Source organism: Hermetia illucens, chromosome 1 (genome assembly GCF_905115235.1).
Source record: "Hermetia illucens chromosome 1, iHerIll2.2.curated.20191125, whole genome shotgun sequence".
Taxonomy (NCBI): Eukaryota; Metazoa; Arthropoda; class Insecta; order Diptera; family Stratiomyidae; genus Hermetia; species Hermetia illucens.
In genome coordinates this window covers 50,152,332-50,179,753 of record NC_051849.1, presented here as the reverse complement: position 1 = coordinate 50,179,753, position 27,422 = coordinate 50,152,332, and the positions used below count along the sequence as shown (strand labels likewise).

General features: G+C 43.0%; 1 protein-coding gene across 1 annotated transcript; it reads left to right on the top strand.

Annotated features, from left to right (window-relative positions):
- The first annotated feature begins 1,343 nt into the window (after positions 1-1,343).
- LOC119659265 lies at positions 1,344-27,422 on the top strand. Its single transcript, XM_038067267.1, has 4 exons — positions 1,344-1,875; positions 9,384-9,462; positions 20,170-20,426; positions 27,146-27,422. The coding sequence occupies exons 1-4, from the start codon at positions 1,711-1,713 to the stop codon at positions 27,275-27,277; spliced, it is 633 nt and encodes a 210-aa protein (XP_037923195.1). The 5' UTR covers positions 1,344-1,710; the 3' UTR covers positions 27,278-27,422.

The window sequence follows — 27,422 nt, the reverse complement described above, 5'->3', positions numbered from 1 at the left end:
ATGAATCTCGACTGCCTAGGGGTAACATTGCCGTCGGTAGTGATCTTCCAAGTGTCGAACTCTTGCGGTATGGATCTCGTTCCCCCTCCACTGGGATCTTTTGTAGCATTAGATGCCAAAGTGGCCAAGTTTCCTGCTACTGAGGCACTGGGGTTGCCGGATATTGACGATCCGCTTGCCAGCTTCCAAAAACGATTGGTACTGGGAAGCGCTGCACTGAAAATAAAGTTCCTTTTTCGCCCTCCATATTTGCTTTGATTTCTGGGTATCCTTCCCATAGGTTTTCTGATAGTCTAGTTCTCCTCGTGCTGATGTTGGAGCTTCTCCAGGAATGTGGTGGCCGTTAGCATCAGCAGGATGTGGTTGCCTTTATACCTTCGCTGGTGGTACACTGAATACCTCTTCCAAATGTCCACTGGAAACTTCATTCTCGTCGAAGCGGAAATAAGTGAAGCACCAAAGAATCTTCTTATCCCGGTATTAAATTTTCGTCCGTTTTGGTGTCGTCAGGCTGTTAACCAAATTAGAAACGAGGTCTTTTGAAACCACCATTCAGTGGCGTGGTCTAGCACCAGCTTGTCGAAACTTTGAGCCCCTAATTGCTCTACCATGAACCCATGCTTCTCGTATCAGGTATACATATCTCTAAATGGCTTGCAGAGCCGTAGAGAGAAGATCTGGCCTAGGGATTGAAATCATGCAAAACTGGGGTAAAAATTATGTGGACCCATCTGTTATCACTTTTTTTCATTGAAATTTCTATTCTGGGCCCGGGGAATCCCCCTTTAACGAACCCCTCTCGTCAGGTCTGTTTGCAGCCATTAATCGGACGAATGGTTAGTGCAGTACTGCAAAGTATATAATTTCATTTGTACATTGATACTTGCCTTGTCAGCATTTTGGGTCTTTACAATATTTTATGTTAGCATTTTGTGATGGTTTTGGCTTGAAATTAAGCCTTTTATATAATCAAAACCCCTTAACCCTCTTAATAAACCGTAGCCGGACTAATGTATTCCTCCTCATAATGTATGCTTGTAATCCATCAGATCTTCATACCAACTAAGTGAAATGATTATAAAGTACTATAAGAGGTTTACTCTAGGAGAAATGCAGCCAAATAATAAGGACGCCGCCTGCCGACATTCCTGTTTTTTCATGGTTCGCATTCACATGACCCCAGTCTGTTTATGCTTCATCGATTTTGATTCGAGCTAGAAATGGCATGAGTTACATATCGATTTGTGTTCCAATATTACGAACAAGAAATTCTCCGGATACTATTGTAAGGCTTCCTTTTGCCGGAGGGTAGTAAGCCAGTGCATTTTCCGACACTAAATAGTTTGTTTTCAAACGATATCGGGAAAGTAACAAACGCATATAATGCACCGATATTTCCCTTGATTAATTTCGAGTTTCCTGTGTTGAACCTGCAATCTGCAATCTGAATCTAATCTAAATTTGAAGTTTTTCATAACAGTGAGAAATATTGTTTACAATTTTGTTTCAAGAACGTGTAGGTGATGAGTAATAGAAAGCTGAGCTTAGTAACAGTTTCGCTGTGCATCTGCTCAATGTTTTTCAGATAAAAGCTAAGTGAAAATGCCGGGATCCGAGGTATTCACGTTACTTTCAAGCAACAGGTCGATTGCAATCTGTGTCTGAAGTTTCCATTACTTCCAATCGAATTTTGATGCTCCGTTGAAGAAAATGGATCTGAAAATTGTTTTCATTGTTGTTGTTGCTATCGTAAGTGCATATCGAATGGAAGTGAATAATGACGACGATGACTTCGCCGTAATTTTGTGTAAAAAGTTCAATTTCAGTCGCGATGTGTTATTTAAGTTCACCACGATGCCTCATATGATTGATAAGGTATGTTGCTTATGACAGAAATTAGCATCTTTAGTAAGAATAGATTGCGCAATTGGGATTGATTTAGTATTGTTTGTAGAGCTTTCGAAATAAAGTTAGTTTTATGTAATGCTAGATATGAACTAAATCACGGTGTTATCACTGATAAGTATGATTCAATCTGGAAGCTTCGGTGATTTCACTCCAAAAGCGCTGCTAAACTGAAGTAAATATTAAGAGAGAGAGGGAGAGAATAGCCATTCTATATATATTCCCTGGAGATTGTGAATATCAAGAAGATCCCCATTATTTTTGGCACCACAATTAATTGCCGAAAGATAAAATTCCTTTGTGATTCATTCTTTTCAGCTTCCACAATTAAGGCAGATAGCGCCGGAGAGAATTGCTGGTTTCTGCAAACCTTAAATCTTTCAACTAGCTTGAATCGAAAATTTTTCTGAAAGGTTTTGTATATGTATGAGACACCACAACGTAGTAGTCCATTGAACTCGATTCTCCATCTAACGAAATATCCCAGATTCGTTTATCTATCACAGGATTTCTGTTCGGGTGATGTGATGCTATCCGCTACAGCTGGAGAAAATCAACACAAAAATCTGGTGTCTGATGCGTCCATAGGAAGGGCACTCATATAGAAAAAGTTCTATGACCTTATAAAATCCCTATTCTGCTCCGCCTCGAACACCACCTTGTAGTGGTGGAGGAGCCCGTGGTAGTTTACTACTCCACTAAGGGTGACCAAAAACACATGAAGAAGAAAGCAATGGATTGTAATTCCCATAGTGGTAAGAAGTCACAGACTTCGAGTCCACCCGCGACGGTGAGAAATCAGGTCGTGAACGAGGCACCGATTTTCGAGACCTCACCTAATTGGTGTTCCCCCACGGAGAAATCGGTGGAAGACAGGCTCTTTACTTCAGTGGAAGACCTGCACCCTTAATGATAGGAACTGGAAATCTGACTGCGGCCGCCTCTGTTTCCTAGCTCTTTCAAAAAAAAAGAGGGAGGAACGTTCGGCAGAAAGAAACTTCAGCCGCAAAGCAGAAGGGACTACAGGCTTGCCTGTCAGAACCTTCTCCTCCGCCTCTACCAGGAAAAGCGGAAGAAAGGGAAGGGGTGATATGGACGCAACTGGTCTAATATGTGTGGAAACAAATCCATGCAGCCCGGATACCGTGAACCTAGGAGGGCTTCCAGCAGACGACAACGGAAGGCAGTGCGCAAGAAGGCAAAGTTTCTTGAGAATGAGGACATACACCACCAAGTGTGGTGATATCCAAAGAAATTGCACGCAGGCAAGCGGAACTTTCGGCGGAAGATGAGGACAAGCTGGCAACCCCGGTGAGATCCACACTAGATGCGGCAGACTTTTCAGTTAGTGGCGGTTTTCATATTAGACTATGGCTTCAAACATAAGACTTAATCAAATTAACCTGCAGCATGCCAAAGCCTCTTCCTATCCACTGGCAGCAAGGCTTGCAAAGTTGCAGGACTGTCCTTATATATTTCTAGTTCAAGAGCCGTTAGTTCGTTTTAACAAAATCTGTGGTATTGGATCAATAAAGTGGACTAGGATCTCCTTCGATGTGAGATCCTCGAGATCAAGGGACTGCGTTCCGATGTCAAAATCATTAGAGGCAACCATGCTGAGACAATTCTGTTCCCAGAATCTTGCTTCGGTCAACTTACAATACCAGGCTAATGGTAAGAGGAAAAACGTGGTAGTTGCCTCTGCAAACTTACCCTATGATCCTTTGTGTCCTCTCTTGGCGATAGAAGATGAATTGGAAAGTCTGAAACGCACATTTTTAGAGTGGCTCGTCCTTTTTTCGATGGCCAACGCAATAAAACAGTTCCATGGTGAATTCGAGAACTGCAAAGACTCAGAAAATCAACGAGACGACGTGTTCATACTTATTGCTTTTGCAATGCAATGGTTAAACTTTGGGAACTAACAGCGCGAATATAAAAGGCTCGTAAAACGTTCTAAACGAGACAAAGCATACCATGCGGAACTGGAAAGTGAAAACGAGACTTCCAGACTGTTCAGAGTTCTTATTTATTTATTTATTTATTTATTTATTACGTATTGTTCTCAGAGGGAGGAGCAAGTAAATGGCTTACCTTACGCTTAAAACTAGAGAAGGAGACAGAGTCAAATGACCCAAGCTTTAGGGCGTTGTAGGACCAGCATAGCCTCGGTATCGGAGAGTGGAAGTAAATCTCGAGTTCCGCGAAGGGTACATCAAAAACGCACTACATATGTTATGAAACGAGGCGATACGGAAAGTAATATACGAGTTGGCAGAGCAGCCCATCAGACAATCGCAGAATTTAGAAAGAGTACACATATCAAGGAAGATACGGCGTTGCTGTAGGGAGGGGAGATTGAGGGTGCGGAGTCGTGGCGGATAATCAACCCGTGGAAGGTTCTTTTTATAAAAGAGAGTCCGGGTGAATTTGCGTTGTAAAACTTCAAGAGCGCAGCGGCCGCAAATGCGGAAAGGGGACCGGACTACAGAGCAATATTCAAGGATATTTCTAACAAGGGAATTGAAGAGCGTTAAGGAGGGCTGAATTGAAGTAAAGTGTGATAAGGAATGTAGGATAAAATCAGACATTTTGGAAGCTCTATTGAAGAGTGAGAATTGAAATGAAGTTTGTCGTCGAATATTACACCCAGGTCTTTAAAGGAAGTTAGTAGTGAAAAGGGTTGTCCACTAAGAGAATAGGAAAAGGATGTTGAGGAGGGTTTAAGCGAATAGCACATCCAGTGATTTCGACACTCAATAGTGCTTTTTATGCACTTTTTTAATCATTGACTTCATAGTAGAGTGTAGTAGAGTGAGCATGGTCGGCGTCATTCTTAGAAGCCCGCAAATTATTAAGAATCCCCGTTGTGAACCAAGTTGGATACGACCGTAGGCAAGCAATATGTAACAAGTTGAAAGACGCTAAAGCTGAGTTCAGATCGTTTTGCAGAAGTTGAACATAGTAGATTTGGGGTTTTCAGGTTTGAACGAGGGAACTCCACTTCAAATTCAAGCGCGGGCTGGTGAGCGTCAGTTTTGGCATACCGGAATGAGAAAGGAAATAAAGAGAGGTGGCGCTCGGGGAGGAGGAAGAGATCGAGAGTGCCTTTTCGAAAACCGGACGGTATTTTCACGAATTTCAGAGTTCAGTTTATATAGACTCTCTTGGAAGTACACCACCAGGAAGAACAGGTCTCAGAAGTGGGAGGGAGAGAAATGGCGGTTTATACAAATCTTGCAACACGAAATCGTTGCATGGGGAATTGAGACACTACGAGAATGGTTGCTACCAATGAATACTTGCAGAAGGTCAAGGTGATCTTCATACCTAAGCCTGGGAAAAATAGTCATCTTTCATATCCAAAGAATTTCAGTCAAATCAGCTTAACATCATTTTCGCTGAAATGGCTGGAGAGATTGGTTGAGCGTAACATTCGAGAAAAGGCGCTAAAGTTGAAAACCAACTACTTACCACCGTGGAAAGTCTTATGAGGCTGCCATTCACTCTTTGGTTTCAAAGATAGAGGACGTAAATCTATTCGTGAACATTGAAGGGGCGTTTGACTGCGCGTCTTTCCTAAAGTTCTGTAATACTGCCAGTGTGTGTTGTACTAGTACAGAGATTGTTCTGTGCTGAAGTGGGTGTTGCTCGCTGCCCTACAAAACACTGCCCTCAAGGGGTGGTTGACTCACTACTATCCGAACTGCAAAATCTGCCATTACACAACCTAGCACTACTTGTTGGTCGAGATTTTAGAACGTTGCATGGAAATACCTCCGGCATGAACTTTCAGTAAACCAAAGAAAACCGCAATGGTATTATTTACAAAAGGAGGAAACTGAAAAGTCCTTCCCTTGCAGAGATGAGGGGTACAAGCCTTCAACTCTCCGAAGAAGTGAAATATCTGGAAGTAATTTTAGGCAAGCAGCTTCTTTTGTTCAAGCATGTAGAGGTAAAAATGAAACGATCTCTCAGAGCTTATGGGAAATGTAGGCGGACTTTTGCCTGGACATGGGGACTAGTAATAGGTATTCGGAATATAGAAACCGGTAGAACTCTGTTTCTAATTTCGATATGGTGGAGCTATTCTGGTCTCCCGGTCATTGTGGTGTTGAGAGAAATGAAATCTGCCCACACCGGAACCACTAATTGGGTGTCAGTAGCATTAGCTAATGTCTTAATTGCAGATAGCAGAGCCTTAGTGCTGCTAAACGCACCAAACTTTTCCTTTCGGAACCAAATCAACATACGTTGAAGACAAGAAGACTCGTATTGTGGCCATTCTGACTGGTTATATTTCACTAACTGGGCATATATTCAGAATAGGAATTCTTCAAAATGATACGTACACTTTGCAGTATGTTTGTTTGGTTCTGATAGGAAACGTTTATTGTGGCTAGCAGCTAAAAGGCTCTGCCACCCGCAATTTGCAGATGAAGTTTTTTTCTTCCCCAATCATATTCTTAATGCTAGTTCCAATCCGCCCCAATGGTGCGGTTAGACCCTTTTTTTGTTAAAGCATCTTAGATTTCATTTCTCTCTATTCCACGGTGTCCAAGAACCCAGAGTAATTCCACCGTATTGAATCTAGAATTAGAGTTCAATCAATATAGCTTCACTATCGTTACAGATTGTCACCTCTTCAACCTCTCGTTAATCATCCAGGTTATTGCCTTCAGGGTCGTTGACATTCCAGACTATTCCATACTGTCACAAGAGAAAACCTCACTTCTCCTTTCAATTCAAAGGGTGGATTCCTGTTTAGGATCTAGTTCTGTTTCCGATCCATCGGTATTGGCGACTATAGTGTATCCTGCAACCGATTTTTTTGGTCGTCGTCGAGCATGTGAAACGTTCCTTGACATGGGGGTGTATTTTATCCTAGAAGCGAGTTCTGAACATTTGGAGAAACTCTGAAATCGGAGAATGCTGTGAGGCCTTCCTTGAGATCAGAAGTCGTAGTCAGCAAACCAATCTGGACACGAGCATGAAGAATATGAAAAGGATAAGAATAAATTACATGCGGTTATAATAAAAAGTAAGAGTGAATTTTCTAAGGGGCTGTGTAAGAAAGTTAACAGGGACCCTTGGGGGCGCCTACAAGAAAATAATTCTGTAAGTTAAATGCAAACGCTCTCCACCAATTTCTTACCCTAAGTTGCTTGCTGAAATGGTAAGGAATTTTTTTCACAAAATGTGAGTAACATTAACCTCCTCACTGACGAGATAGACACCGAAGAAGGTCCCTTGGAATGTGAGGAGGGGTCCTCAAAGCTTAAAAAAAATAGTTTGGAATGAAGCGCTTGACTTGGTTAGCATCCCAACAAAGCTCTCAGAGTATCAGTCAAATCCTTTTGCCAAGGCATTTACAACATGTCTTAAAGATGGAGCATGGGACTAATCGAATAATGGAAGAAACATTAACTAATACAAATTCCCAAGCCAAACAAGCCATTGGTTGAAGCTTTATCCTACAGTAGGTATTCCTTCTAAATAATACTGGCAAACTATTCGAACGAATAATCTATAACAGATTACTTCCAACTGTCGAAAAGAAAGGCGGTGAGTCCCTAATCAACTCAGGCGGGTCGAACTACCTGTTGGGTATCTTTGCCAACTTCTTAATTGATAGGATTTTGTGCTGTAAATCAGATGACGAAATTAAATTATATCTAACAACATGTGGAGTCTCACAGAGGTCCTTTCTAGACCAACTCTTGTGGGTTACTATTGGTCTTGCAAATGACATTTGGGTGACGGTTGTTGTACGTCTTCTCGAGGAAGTCGAGATTTATGCGTATGAAGCAGTCTATGGCATTAAGTCCTGGTTGGAGAAATCTAGTATATTGCTCCTACAATATAAGACGAAACTAATGCCTATTAGCAAGCGGAGAAAGAGTACGTCCATGAAAATCAAAGTTGGAACTCAAACAGTATATTCCAAGCTTATGCTAAAGTATTAAGGAGTAATAACTGACCAGAGGTTGAATGTCGAATCGCATGTGCAGTGTGCACCAACGAAGCCATATGATACCGGAACACTGATTGCGAGAACGCTACCAAATATAGGTGGCCCAAAGCCGAACCGTCGACTTCTTATTTCGAGGGTGGTCAGTTCCAATCTATCATATGCAGCCCCATTATAGGCAGATGCATTGATAATAAATAACAGAAAAATTGGAGTTGAGAGAGAAACGCACTCCGAACATGTTGCGCTTACAGAACAATTTCCGATGAAGCAGCCTGCACGATAGTAGGAATAATCCCCATTGATATTCCGGCGAGAGAAAGACGACGCCGTTATCATTGAGCATATCTCACCGAAGAAACCCCTACCCATCGGCGACAGCTCGCACGAACCAGAATTACATGAGATATTCGGAACTGGATCGAGGTTTCGACCTAACTTTTGAACACGAGTTCAGGATAAATAAATAAATTCTGATCCAGCCCCGCGACGAAATATCATATGAGATACTGCGGAAAGAGTAGACAGAGAATGAGGTGGTTTTAGTGCGTAAGAGTCCCACATAACCGTTTGGCAGAACTAAGTGGTAGCTTTTGAAGTTTTCTACCTTCCATGGGCAAAAAAACAGACAGCCAGACAGACATTGAGTCGACTCTAATAAGGTTTTGTTTTAGCCAATACCTTAATAGAAGCGCATACCGAACAAAACCTTTCTTTGAGGGTAACTATTTTTTTCCAGCATGTGTGTTTATTTCCGTAAAAGAATCAACCATTTCGGAATTATAATTAATTTATTTTTGCTAGAGCTTGTTTTCATTCTCAATGAATGAACTGCGGTCATGGTATATTGCAGGCGCTTAACATCAGCAAAGGAAAATAAATACTAAGTAATTTAAGATCCTCGCAACGTCTTGGCTTCTTATACAACCCGGAGTACTTTCATCTATACCAAGGTTTTATGTAGTTGCATTTCCCGTTACCTTCCGCCTTTGACCCGAGCCAACTTGATTACTTTTCATTCCTGCTCCCTTGTCCTCCTCAGAGATATATCATCACGTAATGGACTAGGGAGCAACGTACTACACCAAGTAATTCACTCTGCACCTTTCAGCATTTTTACCTATCCTCCCTTAGCGAAATTTACTTGCGTGGAGTTTTTCTACCCCCGACAGTGTTAACTTCACTATGCCAGGCGCTAATATAGAGCGCTGGTTCTTGTTGCACATTTCCGTGTACTTCCTCATATCTTGCAATAATTTCAGCTGTAGTACCTTCTTCGTGGAGGCGATGCGGCCAAGCTGTTGCACACAATAATTGAATTTTTATTACATCTGCAATGCTGCGTTGTTTGAGGAACGCTACCGTGGCGCTTATGCCGGTGAGCTGAAAGTATCCTAGACAAATGCAATATTACTTTAGTTGTGCTAAATCAAAAGCTTTTAGTTCATCCAGGCGTAGTGGATTTAGTCCTATTTAGTTAAAAATAGAATTCTTTTTATTCTTTTAGTGGATTGAATGGATACCAACATTTATGGACGCAGACCATAAGCCTCTGGGAACAGGGAAAACATTTAAAGCTTTATATCGTGAGTATTGGGTTCATTTCTGCTTTAAAATATTATATTTAATTTAGCTCACTTTTTAAAACGTGGAAATTGTAAACTTTAATTCCCCCTATCTATCTTAACTGCTGATTATTTAAAATACCAACAATATTCGTCCTTTAGAGTTGTTTGGAGAAAAAAAAATACAATAGCTCTCAAATGTTATGATAGCTGGACCAGATGTATCTCCAAATAGTCGCACATTTATTTAAATTATCCAGTACCTACTCCAAAAAGGGCGATGATCAGCATGTTGTAGGGCTATACAACGCGGGGGAGGGCACTGGCACGCAAGGAATTATTGGCGTAAAGGTCCCCTTGTAGGAGTTTCTTGACAGTTGTGCTTAATAATTCAAATCTTTTGTCAAAATACGACATAGAATTGGGCTTTCTTCCAGCCGAGTTGAGATGTTAGATGTGTTAGGTAATTCTTGCATGCACTGGAAAGAATGTCAGGCATCTAGCACAGGCTGGCACTTGAAGCTTAAGGCAAAAGGGTGCTGGGTGTTAACATACGTCTCTTCTTTCTGATTTCCGTCCCTTGGATCGACGGCTAGGAAAGCACCAACATCCTTTTCTCTGTCTCTACCTGGAATTCTAATCTTTACCTAATATAGGCGAAATTAAATAAAGGCCTCCTTTGGCAACTCCGCTGAAATAAAATAACAGAAGACACGATAACGGAAGGGCAAGGCAGCGAAAGCAGAGACGGTGAACTTTTGTTGATGTTTATCTTCAGTCCAACTCTACTTGCATCTGTTTCCGAATCCAGAGCCACCGGTCCAGGTCCATGACCAAGTGAAAGAGGGAATAGCTCTCATCAGCGTAGTCGAGATGCGATCTTTGAGGAAATATGTCATGGTCCATTGAAGTTCATCATGCACTTCAGACAGGGCAACATGAAGACAGTCACCGATAATAAGAAGAAATAATATTGATGATAAGATGAAAAACTGGCGTATTCTGTTTTTGTCCTGAAATTCCTCGAAGATTTGAACTTGATGCAGCACGTAACATTTTGCGCCATCATATGTCGCTCCGATTATAACTATCGATGCCTCCAGAATGCAGCTCTCTCAGCGTAGAGCATGCCACATTCATTCCCTGTTCATGCTGTCCAGAGCTCTCTCTAAACCAATGAAGATCAGATGCAGTGAAAATCTAAACTCCGCGCACTGTTCCAAAATGATCCACAGGGTATTTTTATGATCAATGTAGGGAGATCCAACTGTTTAAACCTTCGAAATGTTCTTTAATACAAAATAAAATAATAATAACAAAATAATTTTCGCCATTATCTTTGCGGCGGCAGATAGCACGTGGAAACCCCTTCAATTGCCACACTCAAAACGGGTGCCCTTCTTTAGAATATTACCTTTTATTCTCTTCTTCTCAGGACTAAATAGCAAATCTGCAGAAACTGCAAGTCCAGCGAAAAAAAGGTCTGCGGGGAGACCGTCAAGTCCAGTGGCAAGCAAAAAAGAAATTGCTTGGAGGAATAGTTCGCATCCGTATATTATGGTGATTAGTCATTTTATACGGAAGAGATGGGACTTCACCGGATATGATACGGTTAACCTACCCTTAACGTCCTTTGCAGGGCCATTGACAGATTTGCGATCACATGCAACTTTTTTGTGATGGAGTGTACACTTTTGAATCCCTGAAGTGCGCGGCATTTTCTGCTTTCCTGACCAGTGCAATAGGAAATTCCCTTTTACCACAGCGCACACAATACAGGATTTCGCTAGGATTCGTTGTTTTAGGATAATACCCCCTACCACTCGCAGCGTTCATTAGAGCTTTCAACCCCTTCTGTTCGTTCATTGATTTCCACGATTCTAGAAGTCGTGGAAATTAGTCAGATTGTATGCCGCCCTCCGCCCGAGGGCCTGTCTAACATCCGAGAAAAAACAATTTTGGTGGTGGCCCAATGCTTACCGATACTTTTAAATAAGTTAGTCAGTGTATCTGACGTCTGATACACAGGATGGTTTTCCCACTGCCGAGCGCCAGCTAGATCATACAAACGGTCGATGTTGAACATGGGAATCGCGGCTTTTCAACCCTGGGAGAAACGGCGAATGCAACACGCGGTGGTGGTGGTGATTCGTCTCTTGCTGTCTGCGACACAAACCCCTAAATATATATTTTTTTTTGGGGTTGCTGGTAGTCCTGAGTCCGCACCCACTGCATAACGGACCGAACCAATTGGGAAGCGACTTAATTCCTCTCTTGTGGTCCACGGATTCTTCATTTTTGGCTTAAACATCGAAGTTTTCCAAAAAAGTTAACGGTTTCGTCCAGGGCAGAGTTTACTCATCAGACGCTGCCTCTCTGCCCTGGCAGTAGCGTGACCGAAAGTAACTACAGATGGTAATTGCTCCGCTGCGATAGTATATAAACAGATTTTCCGCACTGGATCATCCTCACCCATACGAATTAGGTGACCCAATCACTGGTAATCGTTGAGCCGGAATTTATCCACGACCAGCGGTCGTGGCACGAGTATCGCTCGGAAATTTCATCGTTATGTAGGCTAAGAAATCGCCCATCCGCATGTGGAAGAGAGATCTCCAAGGAATACATAAGGAAGATTTGTCTTTCACAGTAAGAGCTTTGATTCTGTGGTAAGAAATTTCGGGCGGAACAGTTTTTGTAAGCTGAAAAAGGATCTGTTGACAATCAACAACCGTGCGTGGATTTTCCACGGCCGGAATGCCAGGGCGGATGGCAGGGCATCTCATTGCCGTAGACCGTTGTTGATATTGGATGGCCTCGGGAGTGATCCTGCTGCTTTTATCTGGGCTCGCACATTCGTCGGGGTCACCCTAGTCAGTCTTATCAATTTTGTCGGGATACCGAATTCTCTCATGACGGTGTACAGCTTTATCCGGACTATGCTATCATAGGTCTTCAAGTCGATGAAAAGATGGTGCAACTGATGTCTATATTCCAACAGTTTTTCATCGCTTGTCGCAGAGAGAAAAAAAAAACGAAACTTATCAACGAAAAATGAAATAAAGTTAAAAATTACTTTGTCACAATCTCACTGTGGTAAGATACATACTCAAAGAATTGATTTTCAATCAGCCAAGTGTGAGCACTTGAGTTGAGACAAATTGATAATTGTGAGCGAGAACTCACCCATTTATTTTCAATTCCATTGAAATCTTCCTAAATATAGTTACCAATGTAACCTAAATGGGACATAGCGGCATCTACCAGACCATTGTCGATCCGCAAAATGTGTTTTCACTTACTCTTTTTACTTTTCTACGCCATAAGTTTCTACGACGACTCATTTGGGAATAATGGTTTCCATTGCATGACACAGCGCTATAGCCTTTTCTGAATTTCGATGTATGACCTATCCACTGTCATTTCCGCTTTCTAATCAACAAATCCACCAGTACTTCGCCCTAACGCAGCCCTGCATTGGAAATTATGTCGAGCCAGAGTACAATAACGACAAGACGGAGACAGGTACTAACGGAGGCTTGCATCTATCTCTACATCCAGCTTTTAGAAAACAAAACGCCAATGACGAATCTACCGTAATTAGCTAAAAATATTAGGCGTAAACGGCTTTACAGTTTCCTACCAGGACAGACGCAAATCGTCAGACGCTGCCTCACCGTTGTCCTGGGAACAGTGGATATAGGATACGATGAATCATCATCATCATCAACGGCGCAACAACCGGTATCCGGTCTAGGCCTGCCTTAATAAGGAACTCCAGACATCCCGGTTTCAAGCCGAGGTCCACCAATTCGATATCCCTAAAAGCTGTCTGGCGTCCTGACCCACGCCATCGCTCCATCTTAGGCAGGGTCTGCCTCGTCTTCTTTTTCTACCATAGATATTGCCCTTATAGACTTTTCGGGTGGGATCATCCTCATCCATACGGGTCCACGGACCCCTCGCTTAGGGCTTCCACCCAAACTTATAAAAAGCGAGGGGTCCGTGGACCTGGAAAGAGGGAGTAAGTTGCTCCCCATTTGGTCCGGTCCAGCATTGGGTTGATGCGGGCTTAGGACCCCATCATTCTCAAAACGAATACTTCGCTATATTGTTGTTCATCTCCACTCCAATTCTGCCTGCCTCCTTCTGATCAAGATCCATCGTCAGCGTAAGAGCAAATAAATATCATCAGCGTAGCCGAGGTGTTCGTCGGAATCCGCTTTGGGCTTCAAATTGCTCAGAAACGGCAAACAGTTTAATGTGTCTTCAGTTCGGTCAGGACGATCGTTTTCCCATTGCTGCACAACAGCCGGTCCCTGAAAACGGACCGTGATGAAACCACCAAATGAAAATCTCGCTCCAGGTCTCATCTGGGTGTCCCCACTGTTTCGTCCTATTGATGATCGCGATCTGACAAATCCGAATGGATATATATTACCGGTCATTTGTAATCCGCCTGATCTTATAGAAACTTTTGGGTTCGAATAGTGTGCAGCCAGTGAAGAGAACCACAAACCTCTCGATATTGCCATTATGGCTTCCAAAATTATGTTTCGTTACCAGTTGTAACATTGCACTTTCCGGGCAGGCTTGCCACACTATTGTAGAACAGTATCACAAGAAGGAGAGGAGTGCTCCCAGAGTTCCACTACCTTACTTTGCGTCATCTCCAATCGGTTTCTTTGAAATTCTCGGTGAAGTTCAAATAAGCGAGATTTTCGGGAGCCTCGACACCATCATCGAAAAGTGTCCACACATTGCAGAATTCAATAAACCGTTGATGAAAACAAAAGCTCGTAGGCGCCAGTCCGATTCCGCTGGAAAGTTGCCATCCCCCAAGGATAAGGAGTTTTGAGAATTGCCGGTTATTAGCCAACAAATCTAAGGACGCTGCGAATTCACAAGATGAAATTCCTTTAATCAAACCAATTTGGTGTTGACTGAAAATAATGAACGATCTCCTAAAGAAGGTCAGAGCTAAGCATCTAGGGTATCTTGGTATTTTTCCGAGATCGTCCGTGCGCCGGGAAAGCAAGACCAATATGCTGAAGGCCGCCTGTGTGGCTCCTTCTAAATTAAATTTGACTTCTCCGAGCGATTTCGGACGTGACGCGCCTGAACTCGGATACCGACAGAAATTCCGAGAAGTTCAGCATAGTGTACGCCGTAACAAAGGAAAGAAGGGGAAGATGTCGCAGATCGCAATGACTTTAGAACTGTATACTGCATCACGAAAACATGTGGTCACAAATCTTTCGATGGTCGTATGAAGAACGTCAACGTCGACTTCTCATCACTGTCATTGATGAACAACTTCTCATCATTCTCATTGATGAACAACTAGAACGAAACACTTCACCATGGTTCTTAACCGCATTACATATGGTGAGGTTCCTCCTCTTGTGAATGAAATGGTTAGTCAGCGTAACATATGGATACATGTTCATATGGTGGTAACATATGGTTACATGTAACCAATTCGGCCATCAATACACTCAAGAGGGTAAAAGCCGCTGGGCTTGACGATGTCCCCGCAGATTTATTTATGTTATAGCTGTACTCGCAGTTACTGAAGATTTACTACTTCCACTCGCATGGGTATTTTGGGAATCCGAGATGTTTCACAGAGAGTGGAGAAGGAGGTGATCGTTAAGATTTCAAAGAAGGGCACCTGTTCTGAATGTCACAATTAGCGGGGTATTGACATAGTCGCTGCCGTCGCAAAGATCATAGCTAAAATAATCCTGAACGCATCGAAGAATATCTCGAAAGCTCGATTGACAGACAGCAGGCTCTAGATCCTCCTGCATTGACCATGTCAACACTCTATGCATCATTTTGGAACAGTGCGGGAAATATACAGCTTCGTTACGCCTGTTCTTAATCGATTTCGAGAAAGCTTTCGACAATGTGAACAGGGAGTGTACCTGGAGCACTATACGCAAGCGGGGCATTCTGGAGAAACTAAAATTATTATTAGAGGAACATATGATGGCGGGAATTCAATGGACGATGGCATCTTTCCTCAAACACACCAACCATGGTGACGCCATCTATTTGCTCACTTACCGGGTTATGGCTTTTGATTTGGAAATAGAGTCTAGTAGAGTTGGACTGAGATAAACATAAACAAAACTAAGGTTTTCAATCAGATGGGCCATCGTACTCTCCTTATCTGCATTAATGGGTAGAGTATCGAAAGCTACGATCAGTGTGGTTTACGGGGACAGTGGCACCGCACTGGATGTTGTCCGACATATTAATAGCGCTAGATCCGCTTTCGCTGCATTGTCTAAAATCTGGAAATCTCAACGCAAAGGGCAAGTTAAGACTGTTCTGTGCTAGCGTTTTTTCCGGCTTTGCCATATGGAAGTAACACTTGGAAACTAAACTCCAAGGTTATTCAAAAGCTACAAGCTTTGGCTAATACCTGTATATCATCGTAGTACGTTGGTCTGACACTATCTCAAACAAAAAACTTCACCGCACATGCCTAGCACTCGTATGTACTGTGATCGGAAGGCAGAAGTGACAGTGGAAGGCAGGGGTGAAAATTGCAGTGTGTGGTACACCATGCAGTGGAATCCACTCTCCCCGGATGACCGGGAAGTGGGTCGCACCAAGGACACTTAGCGTAGGATAGTAGAGGTCGGGTGCGAAGTCATAGAAGGAGTGTAGGTGAAGTTGAGACGCAATACCTCATTAAGAGGTGAAGGGCACATCTAGCCCGAAAATTTATGAATTCTCATTCTTTCAACGCCCTACAATTTTGGTCCTTTGACTCTGTCTCTTTCCTTAGTTCTATGTGCAAGTTGAGTTATTTTCTTTGTCTTCATTCTGAGGATAATACATAATTAGTAGTTTACTTTATAATATTTATAAATAAATAAATGGACAAATGAGTAGCACGCATGTTCATACAATTGATTTGAAGTGGTAGCATACTGACTTCCAGCGCCTTGCCAAACATTTTTCTTTGAGCTCTTGAATCAAAGCAAATTGATGATTGTCGGGATAAAATTGACATGACATATAAATATTTTTGACAGTATTCTCTTAATGGGGCGTTGACCACGTGTAAGCGCCGTAGTCGCCGATTCGACGATATATGTCTCAGGCCTTTTCTAGGCCTACTGTTCCTCACATTGTGTTTCTCGGACAACCCACTCGGGAAGCACTCTTGGATAATTAATTATTTTGCGTGACATAGCGTGTAATGGGGTTGCCGTCGTTTAAAGAAATGTGACCAATCTATTGCCACTTTCGCCGCAATTGACACATTTGCCAGTACCAGCCTCGTACGCCGTCCAGCTATGTATTCGAAATCGTCCTGGGCCAGAGCATGCTGATGAAATGGTGAAGGTAGGTAGGGGTTGACGAAGGCTTGGAGACTGAGTAGAAGTGGGGATAATCTTCCATAAGCTGCTCAACACCACATGGAAAACATTTGGCCGAAACAACATTAGATTGCTGCTGTGGTTGAGGTATCTGTATTTTCAGATTTTAGAGAAAACAGCGTCGTTGTTATTATATTGAGTAACATCGGGTTCAGTGCCATTATCAACAAAAACAACGATCTTATGGCAGACTGTGCGCTCGAAGAGTGCGTCGCCAGTGGCAAAGGGGTAGGAGCTGTAGAAAGCCGTAAATATCTCACCATTGTGATTACGGTCGCTGAACCAATATTTCCCCATCTCATATTCGAGCAAGGTGTTATCGGATCCCGCTTTGGCATTCAGAAGAACCGTCACGATCGCAATTTCACTTTTCTCTCTTCTGCATCAAAAGTCTTCGTTGGTGCCCAACACTGGATTGCTGATATATTGCTGGTTAAAATTCTATCTAGTACCGATTTCGTTGAAATTTTCGGTGAAGTTGAAAAATGGGAACATTCTGCACAGCCTCTATTGGGTCGTCGAGAAGTGCTCGCACATTGCAGAACCCAATCATAAACTGTTGATGAAACCAGCCGAGAAATTAGTTCGATTCCCTAGCATAGTACCCGTTTCCTAAGAACAAGGAGATTTGAGAATTTCCGGTTGCTAACCCAAAAACCTGCAGCACTACAAATTCACAAGAGGAACTTTCTTTTGAACAATCCAATACGATGTTGACTGAAAATGATAAAAGATTTCCTAAAGAAGCTCAGAGCTAAGAATTTAGGACATCCTGGTATTTTTTCGAGATCGTCCATGTACCAGGGAAAGTAAGACCGATGCTACCTTTAGTGCTGGAAGTCGTCTTTGTAAAGACTGAGTTTTCTTCGATATTGTATGCCTGACGATTGGCAACGAGGCATTATCTGTCTCATATAAAAAAAGGGAGATATCACACAGTGCAGCAATTATACAGGTATCACGTTGCTGAGTACCATCTATAAGATATTCTCCACTATCTTGCTAGGCCGGATAGCCCCATACGCCCAGAACATCATTGGCCCATACCAAAGAGGCTTCACTCCAGGCAAATCAGCAACAGATCAGATTTTCTCTCTGCGGCAAGCGATGGAAAAACTGTTGGAATATGGACAACAGTTGCACCATCTGTTCATCGACTTTAAAGCCGCCTATGATAGCATAGCCAGGGTAAAACTGTACACGGCCATGAGAGAATTCGGTATCCCGACGAAATTAATAAGACTGACTAGGCTGACCCTGACCAATGTGCGAGGCCAGATAAAAGCAGCAGGATCACTCTCAAGACCATTCGACATCAACAACGGTCTACGACAAGGGGATGCGCTATCATGCGTCCTCTTTAACCTGGCCCTCGAGAAGGTGATCCGTGATGCTGAGGTGAATGCAAGAGGTACGATCCTCTTCAAGTCCACCCAACTACTGGCCTATGCTGACGATATCGATATCATGGGAAGAACCATCCCAGACGTTCAAACTGCCTTCATCCAGATCGAGCAGGCGGCAATTGGCGCAAGATCTTCGACTACACATCAATGAAGGCAAGACAAAATATATGGTGGCAACGTCAGCACCGAAGAGGAATCAACCAACAACATCAAACCGCACTGGTCAAACACAAACACGAAGAAGAATAAGGATAGGAGAATACAACTTTGAAACCGTTGACAATTTCTCCTATCTAGGGTCGAAAATCACAACCGATAACAACTACGATGATGAAATCCGCGCACGGTTGTTGTCAGCCAACAGAGCCTATTTCAGCTTACAAAGACTGTTCCACTCGAAATGTCTCACCATGGGGTCAAAGCTCTTACTGTACAAGGCAATGATCTTGTATGTATGTCATGTATTCCTCGGAAACTTGGGTTCTTAGCAAGAAAAATTGCGAACTCTTGCCGCGTTCGAGAGAAGAATCCTCCGAAGAATTTTTGGCCCCCTACATGAGGATGGACGATTCCATAGCCTACACAATGATGAAATCTATGAGCGATACCATTACCGTCCGGTTGTGGATAAAATCCGGCTCAATAGGTTACGGTGGGCGGGTCACTTAATTCGTATGGATGAGGATGATCCCACCCGGAAAGTCTATAAGGGCAATATCTATGGTAGAAAAAGAAGACGAGGCAGACCCTGCCTAAGATGGAGCGATGGCGTGGGTCAGGACGCCAGACAGCTTTTAGGGATATCGAATTGGTGGACCTTGGCGCAAAACCGGGATGTCTGGAGTTCCTTATTAAGGCAGGCCTAGACCGGATACCGGTTGTTGCGCCGTTGATGATGATGATGATTGTATCTGAAAAAGCTTGTAGCTCTTCGCCTTGGTCCCGTCAATATTTCTGTTCATAATTTTGCCTTTATCTTTTCGCTCCAATATCGTTAAAAGAAAGAATATTCATGGCATCAAGAAATGAGATAAGTCTGATAACATGTCATTACTCCATAAAATTATTCACAAAAGCGGCAACGAAATTATAAGCTATTCCAGCTCTCAAATTGAATTGTCTTTTATTCGCTTCATTACTCCACAAATTTGCGGAAATTTCAGGAACATATGAAATGAGCGACCTGACTGCATAATGGAGGATTTCCTCGTTTCACAACTAAAAATGTTCAACCATCCTTTCTCGGCGCAGCTTGTTGCTGATGCCGCATAAACTACATTACTTTGTTTTTATGGACGCCTGAAAATTACTGTTGCACTAAGCTCATGCAAAAGGCGCAAAAGGAACGCATAATAAAATACTTCCTGAAACATTAGCTAGGAAGTATGCAATATCTTCAGGCTTTTATTATATGCATGGAAAAAATATAGATGCATAGCATGCGGGAGAGGTCTGTGAATATGCATACTGTAATAGGAGAGCAAGGACTACTCCTCTGCTCTGGCCCATCTGTAATCAAATTGCGCTTGACGTTCGCATGAGGTTGACGGGCGAAAATGTTTTGTGCTGCAGGAGCTGACTCGCATCCTCACAGCACCATGATCACAGAAAAAAATTATCCTGACGTTGAACTTTTAGCACGGCATGCACTCACGCTCTCAGCATGAATGCGGTTATATTGACGACAAAGGCAGCGTCGAGCCAAACATATTGCATCACATATCCTCATCTCTGCTTTCCTTGATAATTGGGATGCATATTAGTGTGTGGTATGGAGAGCAGTTCTTTCTGTTCTCCGTGAGGATTTCGCTGAAATTGCATTTCCTTTTAGCCAGTGTACGGTGCACAGGACCTGGTGCGTTTTCCTGGCCCTGCTCTGATTCCTTCCTTTTCGCCCTAATATGATTTTCTTTTACTTGCAGACGATGCTGCCGCTACTACGCTCCTCAAAGTGACAGACTTTGATGAAGGCAATTATGTTGCTGTTGAATCGAATTTCGTTTTTAGTCCACGCATTGAGCTGTATTTCTTCGACAAGGATTTGAAAGGAATGTTTCATTGGGACGTCGTGAATGGTTCAAATGAGAGCGGATGTCATAATCATATCAGCCATCATCAAAGGCTTGGGTCGGAACTTGGAGTGCGGTTGACAATCAAATCAAAATCGGCTTTGTTTCAGGTGAGTTGATTCAGTCTTTTGCGGATGGAGAACGTTATCAGGAATAAAGTCAACTGACAGATAATCATTAGACGTTAACTGGAATGGCAGCTGCGAGCTGTAATCAATTTCGCAATGCCGTAGTGACTAGTTCCATAATTAAAGTAAAAAATTCACAACCTACAAAAGTATCGAGAAAATTCGATTATCCTTTTCCAGATGCAGTTATGTAAAGGGACATTCATTTGCCGTTTCTTACATACCCGGGTGTGAGCTTTAATGCATAAATGAATGCAAAATGTAATCCTCCTCCAGCCCCATTCGTTCCTATTGGATTTGCAGCAAGAAAACTTCGTCTGACATTTTCTTGGAAGGATTCCGTTTCCTTATACAAGTCATGTGCTTCTGCGGATTCTTGCGTACTTTGCCTGAGCATAAAATCCTATCAGCCGATGTGCACTTGCAATAAAGGTTACATTAGTTTTGCATTTACTACTGCATTGGGATTGCGCGGTATTAAATATGCATGAGAACAACACGTTGAACTACCCGCAATTTACTGTTGAAAAAACTGGATACAGAAACTGTAAAGGGAAAACAGGTGCAACTTTAAAAGTAATCATTCTGCGAGTTAAATCTTTACGGCTGAACTGAGGAAAACCTCGTATCTCTGTTCGTGACAAACTCAACGAATTCGGATGTGGTGGTAGTAGTGAAAATTTCATTTTTGGGATTGGTCCTAGGCGTTTCTATATGTTTTCTGTTGAGTAAATATCAATATAAGTCTGTATATGTACATAGGTATATAAAATTTAAAAATCCAACGTTAAGTAAATATTTAAAAAAGACTTTAACAAAAGAAATCAGTCCAGCAAGTTGATGTCGCTTTCTTTTCCAATATGCTGGGTTGCGTAGTACAAGATCAAAGTCTCGTGTGCCAACCGTACGGCCCGCAAATTAGGGGTCAAAGTTGATAGCACGTTGATTTACTGTATCCAAACAGAAGTGGTTCATACATGATAGTTGAGAAAAACTTCCACGTTATCCTTATAAACGACTTCTACCCTCGGGCATCACCTTGTCGCACTGGGTTGGACTCATGCTCTCCCAAGGAGAAATTTGCAGACGACTTGCTCTTTACTACAGTGGGAACCATGCGCTTAGTGCCTACGAAAACGGGAGAGCAAGGAACCATGAAGAAAAACTTCATGCGGAAAGGGGCGAAATCCTACCTGACAGAACTATATTTTACACCTATATTAGTAAAACGGAAGAAAAGCAATCTGGTGATATGATCGCAACTAGTCTAATATTGCCATGTACAAATGGATCTATGCAGCCCGTACACCTGAGGAGTGACTTGCTGCACCATCAGGTGTACCCCACCCAGAAAAATCGAAGGGAAGGGTGTGGATAGAGATATAATACAATAGAGGAGGCTAGGATCGTCTAAAATGAAAGATCTACAATACTGAGAATCTGTGCCTTATAGCAGGTTTGTTAGAAACAACCATGTTGAGGCAATTTTGTGCTCAGGACCTAGGTAGATATGTATCCGCTATTATGAGAATTGGAAGGCAAAATCCAGCCGGCTTAGATTTTCGGAACCAGCTGTTAGCATTCACGAAGAAAAACAGCTAGAAATCACTTTGGGATCCCCAGAGAATGGTTTACCCAGTGTGCGTAACCTGATTCTAGCTAGTGCTGGGCAATGGCAAAGGGAGTGCCTGAGATTTTCTCCCTCTTCTCTGTAGTTTCGGCATTGTGAATTGTGGGGTATGACGAGCATGGCGGCATGGTTCCCGATGGGCCGGAGCCCCGTAATTTTAAATGCTGCACGCGCCTGCCATAAGAGCTCTTGGGATCGGGTTCTGTTATAAGCGGGCCATATCCTCCTTGACTTGGTGACCGACGCCGACTCGACAAACCATCTTTGATCTGCCGGTGAAGAGTACAGGCCTTGCAACAGGCTGCCGGTCTTTCACTCTGCCCTGATTGGAAATTCCACAGCAAAGTTTCTTGTCCAGCTTGCATGTAGTATATTACATGAGAAATGCCCAGATTTCCCGAGGAATATCTGCTGGGCAGGACTGCAGAGCCCCGGTAGCACACGCTGTTCTTTGAATTCCATTAAGCTTCGTTCTAGTGGACTTTTTGCTCAGAGCCTGCCACCAAACAATAGAGTCGTATGTTAGGATAAGGCGTACCACAGCCCTGTATATCCAGAGAATCATCCTCGGCTACAGACCTCATTTCTTTGTAAAGGTTTTCTTGCAGGGATAGATGACCACATAGGCCTTCATAACCCTCCAATGTGGCTTTGGATCCAGGATTACACCCAGATACTTTACATTGGAGGAAAGAACCAGTCTTTGTTCATTCAGCCGCGGTATGTGGAATTCAGGTACCCTTGTCTTGGTGATGAATAGCATCAGTTCCGTTTTAGTTGAGTTTATACCCAGGCTGCATCTTGCAGCCCACAACGCAACGCTCCTTCCATGTCACTCGCAATGGAGGGAAATATCCCTGACACTAATGTCACCAATTCGTCGGCAAACGCCACTACTTACACTCCACTCCAGTCCAATTTTCGCAAAATTTCGTCCATCATTTTCAACTAGAACATCGGAGATATGGCGCCACCCTGGGGCGTGCCTCTGTTCACAACTCTGGTCAAGTGGTTGCTTCCCAGATCGACTGGATTGTCCTCCTTCTTAGCGTGGATATAATGCATAAGACACCCCTCCAATCCAGTACTGGTCAAGACGTCTTTGATGATGGAGATACAGCTCCGGTAAATCTTGACAAAACACAACACAACCGTTACCTGCTGCTTCTGCAGCATGACTGCCATTATGCTATCTGGACCCGAAAATTTACATGCGTAGAAGCTGTTTATAGCCCAACCCATCTCATCTCGGTAATTACCGATTTGAAAGTCTCGCACGGCTGAGGTGGCTGCAGATGCTCCAAGCAAGGCTCCCTGCTCGTGGGAAAGTGTATCTGCACCAGCAGCTCCAAGGTTTCACCAGAAGATTCCCCTAGGAGCATTCCGACTTTTTAAGAACGGATGGGCTCCTATCTTCTTCGGACAAAATCTTACTGAGCCTTGGAGATTCGCTGGTGCTTTCGATGTTCTAAAGATAGTCTAACCAGGACCGTCTCTTAGCTGTCATGATGGTCAGGCACCGTGCTTTTTTCATCTCCTCTACCTTTCGCAGTTGATGCAATCATGGAGTTGATCACATCTCAATCCTCTAGACGTGCTCCCATTCTTGGAACCAGATTTTCTGGTACCACCTCCTCTCTGAAGTTCTCTTCTAGGTCCCTCGTTTCTTCCACAAATTTTGGACAGTTTAAGAATGCATGCCAGTTTCGACAATCGGGCATGTCGGCGTTCTACGTCCGCGATAAGGGAGAGATTGGATTCGTATTGTATATGTCCGTCATCTCATCTGCAAATATGTCAAATGGCATAATTCCCGAGATGACAAACGCAGCATTATCTGAAACAGTTCTGAAGGCGAACCACACCCTTAGGGCTCTCCTCCTGTAGACTTAGAGTTTATTAGCGTTAAATGATATCTGCAATGCTTCTTCTCAAACTAGGGTCGCATACAGCATGATCGAGCTCGCCACCCTGCCCTTTAAGCAATCTAGAGGTATACCGTTGTCCTCGCACGTTCGACATCCTCCTTGACAGGACCATACTTGCAGTGGATGCTCTGTCGCAAACATACTGCACGTGCTGCTATAACTAAACTTTCCGTTTATCACCACTCCCAGTTATTTGAAGGTCGGCTTGGAAGTGATGATATGATTTCTAATTTGAATGCAGGCATAATTTCTTTTACGGTGCTTGGTGATTCTCTAGTTAACCCTTAACCACACTGCTTCTAAGCTTTGTATAACCATAACTCAGCATTCTCGAGATGCTTTGCGACCACAATCTGTGCTATATCGGCGTAACCAATTTAATGGTATCAATGGTTGGTTTGGATTTACGGAAATCATACTGCCGATCTGAAAGGCCTCCTTGGCCCTGGAAAACCGGTCGTAATTGTAGATTAACTGCTCTATGCTGGTCTGTATGAGGATGGTTCACTTGGAGGTTTACCACACTTAAGCAGCAGAATCAGTTCCTGCCTTTTCTATACCACACGAAATATCTCCTCATACATGCACATTTCGAACAACTCGGCAAACATGTCCGGTCTAGATTCCATGGATAGCAATTCATGATTGGGGGTTTACTGTCTCCCATTCTACCGGAGATTTTCATTAGCTCGTCTTTGGCCAGAGGTCACTGGAAATTTTCACTGCCCTTCTCTTGCTGGGGAAACCCCTGGATGATTTTTGACAAGGGGATAAAGCACTTGATTTACGAAAATGTACAGCTTTTAAATCGCCCCATCACGACTCTACACTTACCTCCGTTTTTGAACAGGGCTCCTTAAAACATTCCCTCGTGTTCCGTTGGCTGGTAAACTTGAGGGTTTCGCGGACTTCATTATAGATGTACTTTTCGTATCCCTGATCGATCCTACTTGCTGCCCTCTGAGCAATTCGTATAGCTCGGTGGCAAGCTGATCGAAGGCCAGCTATTTCACTATTCTACAATTAGTTGAATCTACTGGTAAGGAATGAGCATGGAACGGACGCGTTAGATATTTTGGCAATGCATAGTGTCAGCTCTTTCCGTAGAAGCCCCGACTCGATTAGTTTGGTATAACCACCACTCTATGAAAGTCTGCTCATCTAGCCTGGTCACCCTCATTCTCGGTTTCGGGGGTTGATGGTTCTCTGCCCTGTGGCTCCACACATAGCTAAAAGAAGATTGTCTGGTGATTGCTGTGTGTAAAGTGTTCGCTGACGCGCCAAGACATACCACGCGCCAGTGCTGGGCTGGCAAAGGTCAGGCCTACAGCCGAGCCAGACCGCTCTTTCCGATAAGTGTTTTCATCACCTTCATTGGCCAGAACTATATTCAACTGCGCAAAAGCTTCTAATAAACTGTGCCCTCTTGAATTTGCTTCTATTCTGTCCCAATCAAAGACTCAAGCGTTGAAGTCACCGGCATTTACCTTTGAACTTCTTCCTCTTGTGTCGAAAATAAGATTGTCAAGTATTTTCTTGAAACCTTATAGTATCAAACTTAATGAGCAACTTTATAAATATACACCGCTAATTTTTGCCCACATAAAGCCACTAGTTGTTTGATTCGCAGCACATTGTATGGCTTGTCGACCGCAAGACTATATCACTGTCGAATCAGTAGCCCATATTCCACCGTAATGGTTTTGATATGTTTATGATGGCAATTTCCATCTCAGATTTGTAAGTGGTCTCTTCAAGTAAGTCCTGAGCGACCCCGCAATGATTGAGTTTTATTTGAATAAACCGCATTTTCTCATTACAGTCAGCGGCTTTCTAAATTCGGGTTTTAACAGTTCCCGTAATATGGTGGTTATCGCGCCCCTCCTTTACTTCGCACAATAGACGTTTGAGGTTCTCTGGCAATATGGCCTTCTCATACCTCCTACATCGATCGGATTGCTCAATATCGCTGGTGGATGCCTTCGTGAAGTGTTTAAACAGGAAGCATTTAAAGCACCTCTTTAGTGAGGGACTACCCATCTCGTCCGAACTTTTCAGTGCTGACTTCGCTGTTGCTTGTACTGTGGCCGTTCAACTTTACGTAAACTCACAATGGATCCCTTGCAGGTTCTTACAACATGAATTGTTCCTTCAAAGTAGTAGAAATTTCTCCTTTCGATGATCCTTGTATGTCGACCTCATGAGTGAGTGTTTCGGCGTAAAACAGATTAACGTTGCTGGAGATAATAATTGCCTCTGGACGAATTGGCACTTTTGATTTTCTTTTCGTTTTTTTGTTGATAACTTTAGAACATCTTTTGTTTTCGTTGACCTTCAAATTCGCAACAATGGCCGGCATTCGTACGTTGATTGAATTTCATCAAGTGCTACAAGTACAGACTTTTTTCTCGCGTACTCTTTTATTTGGCCTTAATTCGATGTCCGCAGGTTTAGGCGCCGCTTGGGTCGCTTGTGACACTGTTGCGAGAGCAGCTTTCGTGGTCTCCTTAGAATTCCTTTCTTCCCTTCGGGGTTACTCTTTTTTACGCTCCCTCACTTTTAGCATCTATTGACCTTGCCTGTATCTTATCCTTTACCTTCCTTAATATTAGTGAAGAACGCGGAGTTGGTTTGTGAATGGGTCTCCTCTTTTTTGGCCCTAGAAACCTCCTGCTGTCGCCCCTCTCAAACATATGTCGCCATACGATACCAAACCCAAATCACTTGTAGCGTTATATGCCACGGTTGCCAAGTTATCCACCACCGAGGCACCGCGGTCGAGGAATACCAACGAAAGGAAGCCTGCTTGCACATTCCCAAAAGCCAGCGTTATTGGTGCTCTGAACCCTTATAATTTCTTCTCAAGTCTTCCATTATGGATTTATGTTCTGGGTTTGTTTCCACGGTTATTTTGGTCTACGCACCAGAGATGAGCAAACACCGTGGTTTGCAACTGAGAATACTACAGGATTTTCTTTGAAATAAATAAGTTCGGATCATTTCGGGCGGCTTAGCAAACCGAGTAAAAACTTCACTTTCATTCATTACAAAATTGCTATTCATTATAGATTTGCAAAAAATCAATATTTTAGAACTCCAAATAAACAGTTTGTTTCATGTAGATTAACATTTGGTACTTTCAGTATACACTTGGGATATCCATTCGTGCCTTCCTGCGACAAGAAACGAGAAGATTACTGAGCAACTTAGAAGCGGTTATTCAGCGATACTTGTGGTGGCACAATCACTTTCGAACGGAAATCAGAGGGAGATGAGCTGACAATATGCGAGAATTGCTTTATTCATCACTACCTCAAGATTTGTTGTATGTTCAGAGCGCAGATAAATTTAAATATTATGATATACATGTGCCGAACGAAATATATTTATGTACATAAATAAAGTTTATATGAAAGCTTA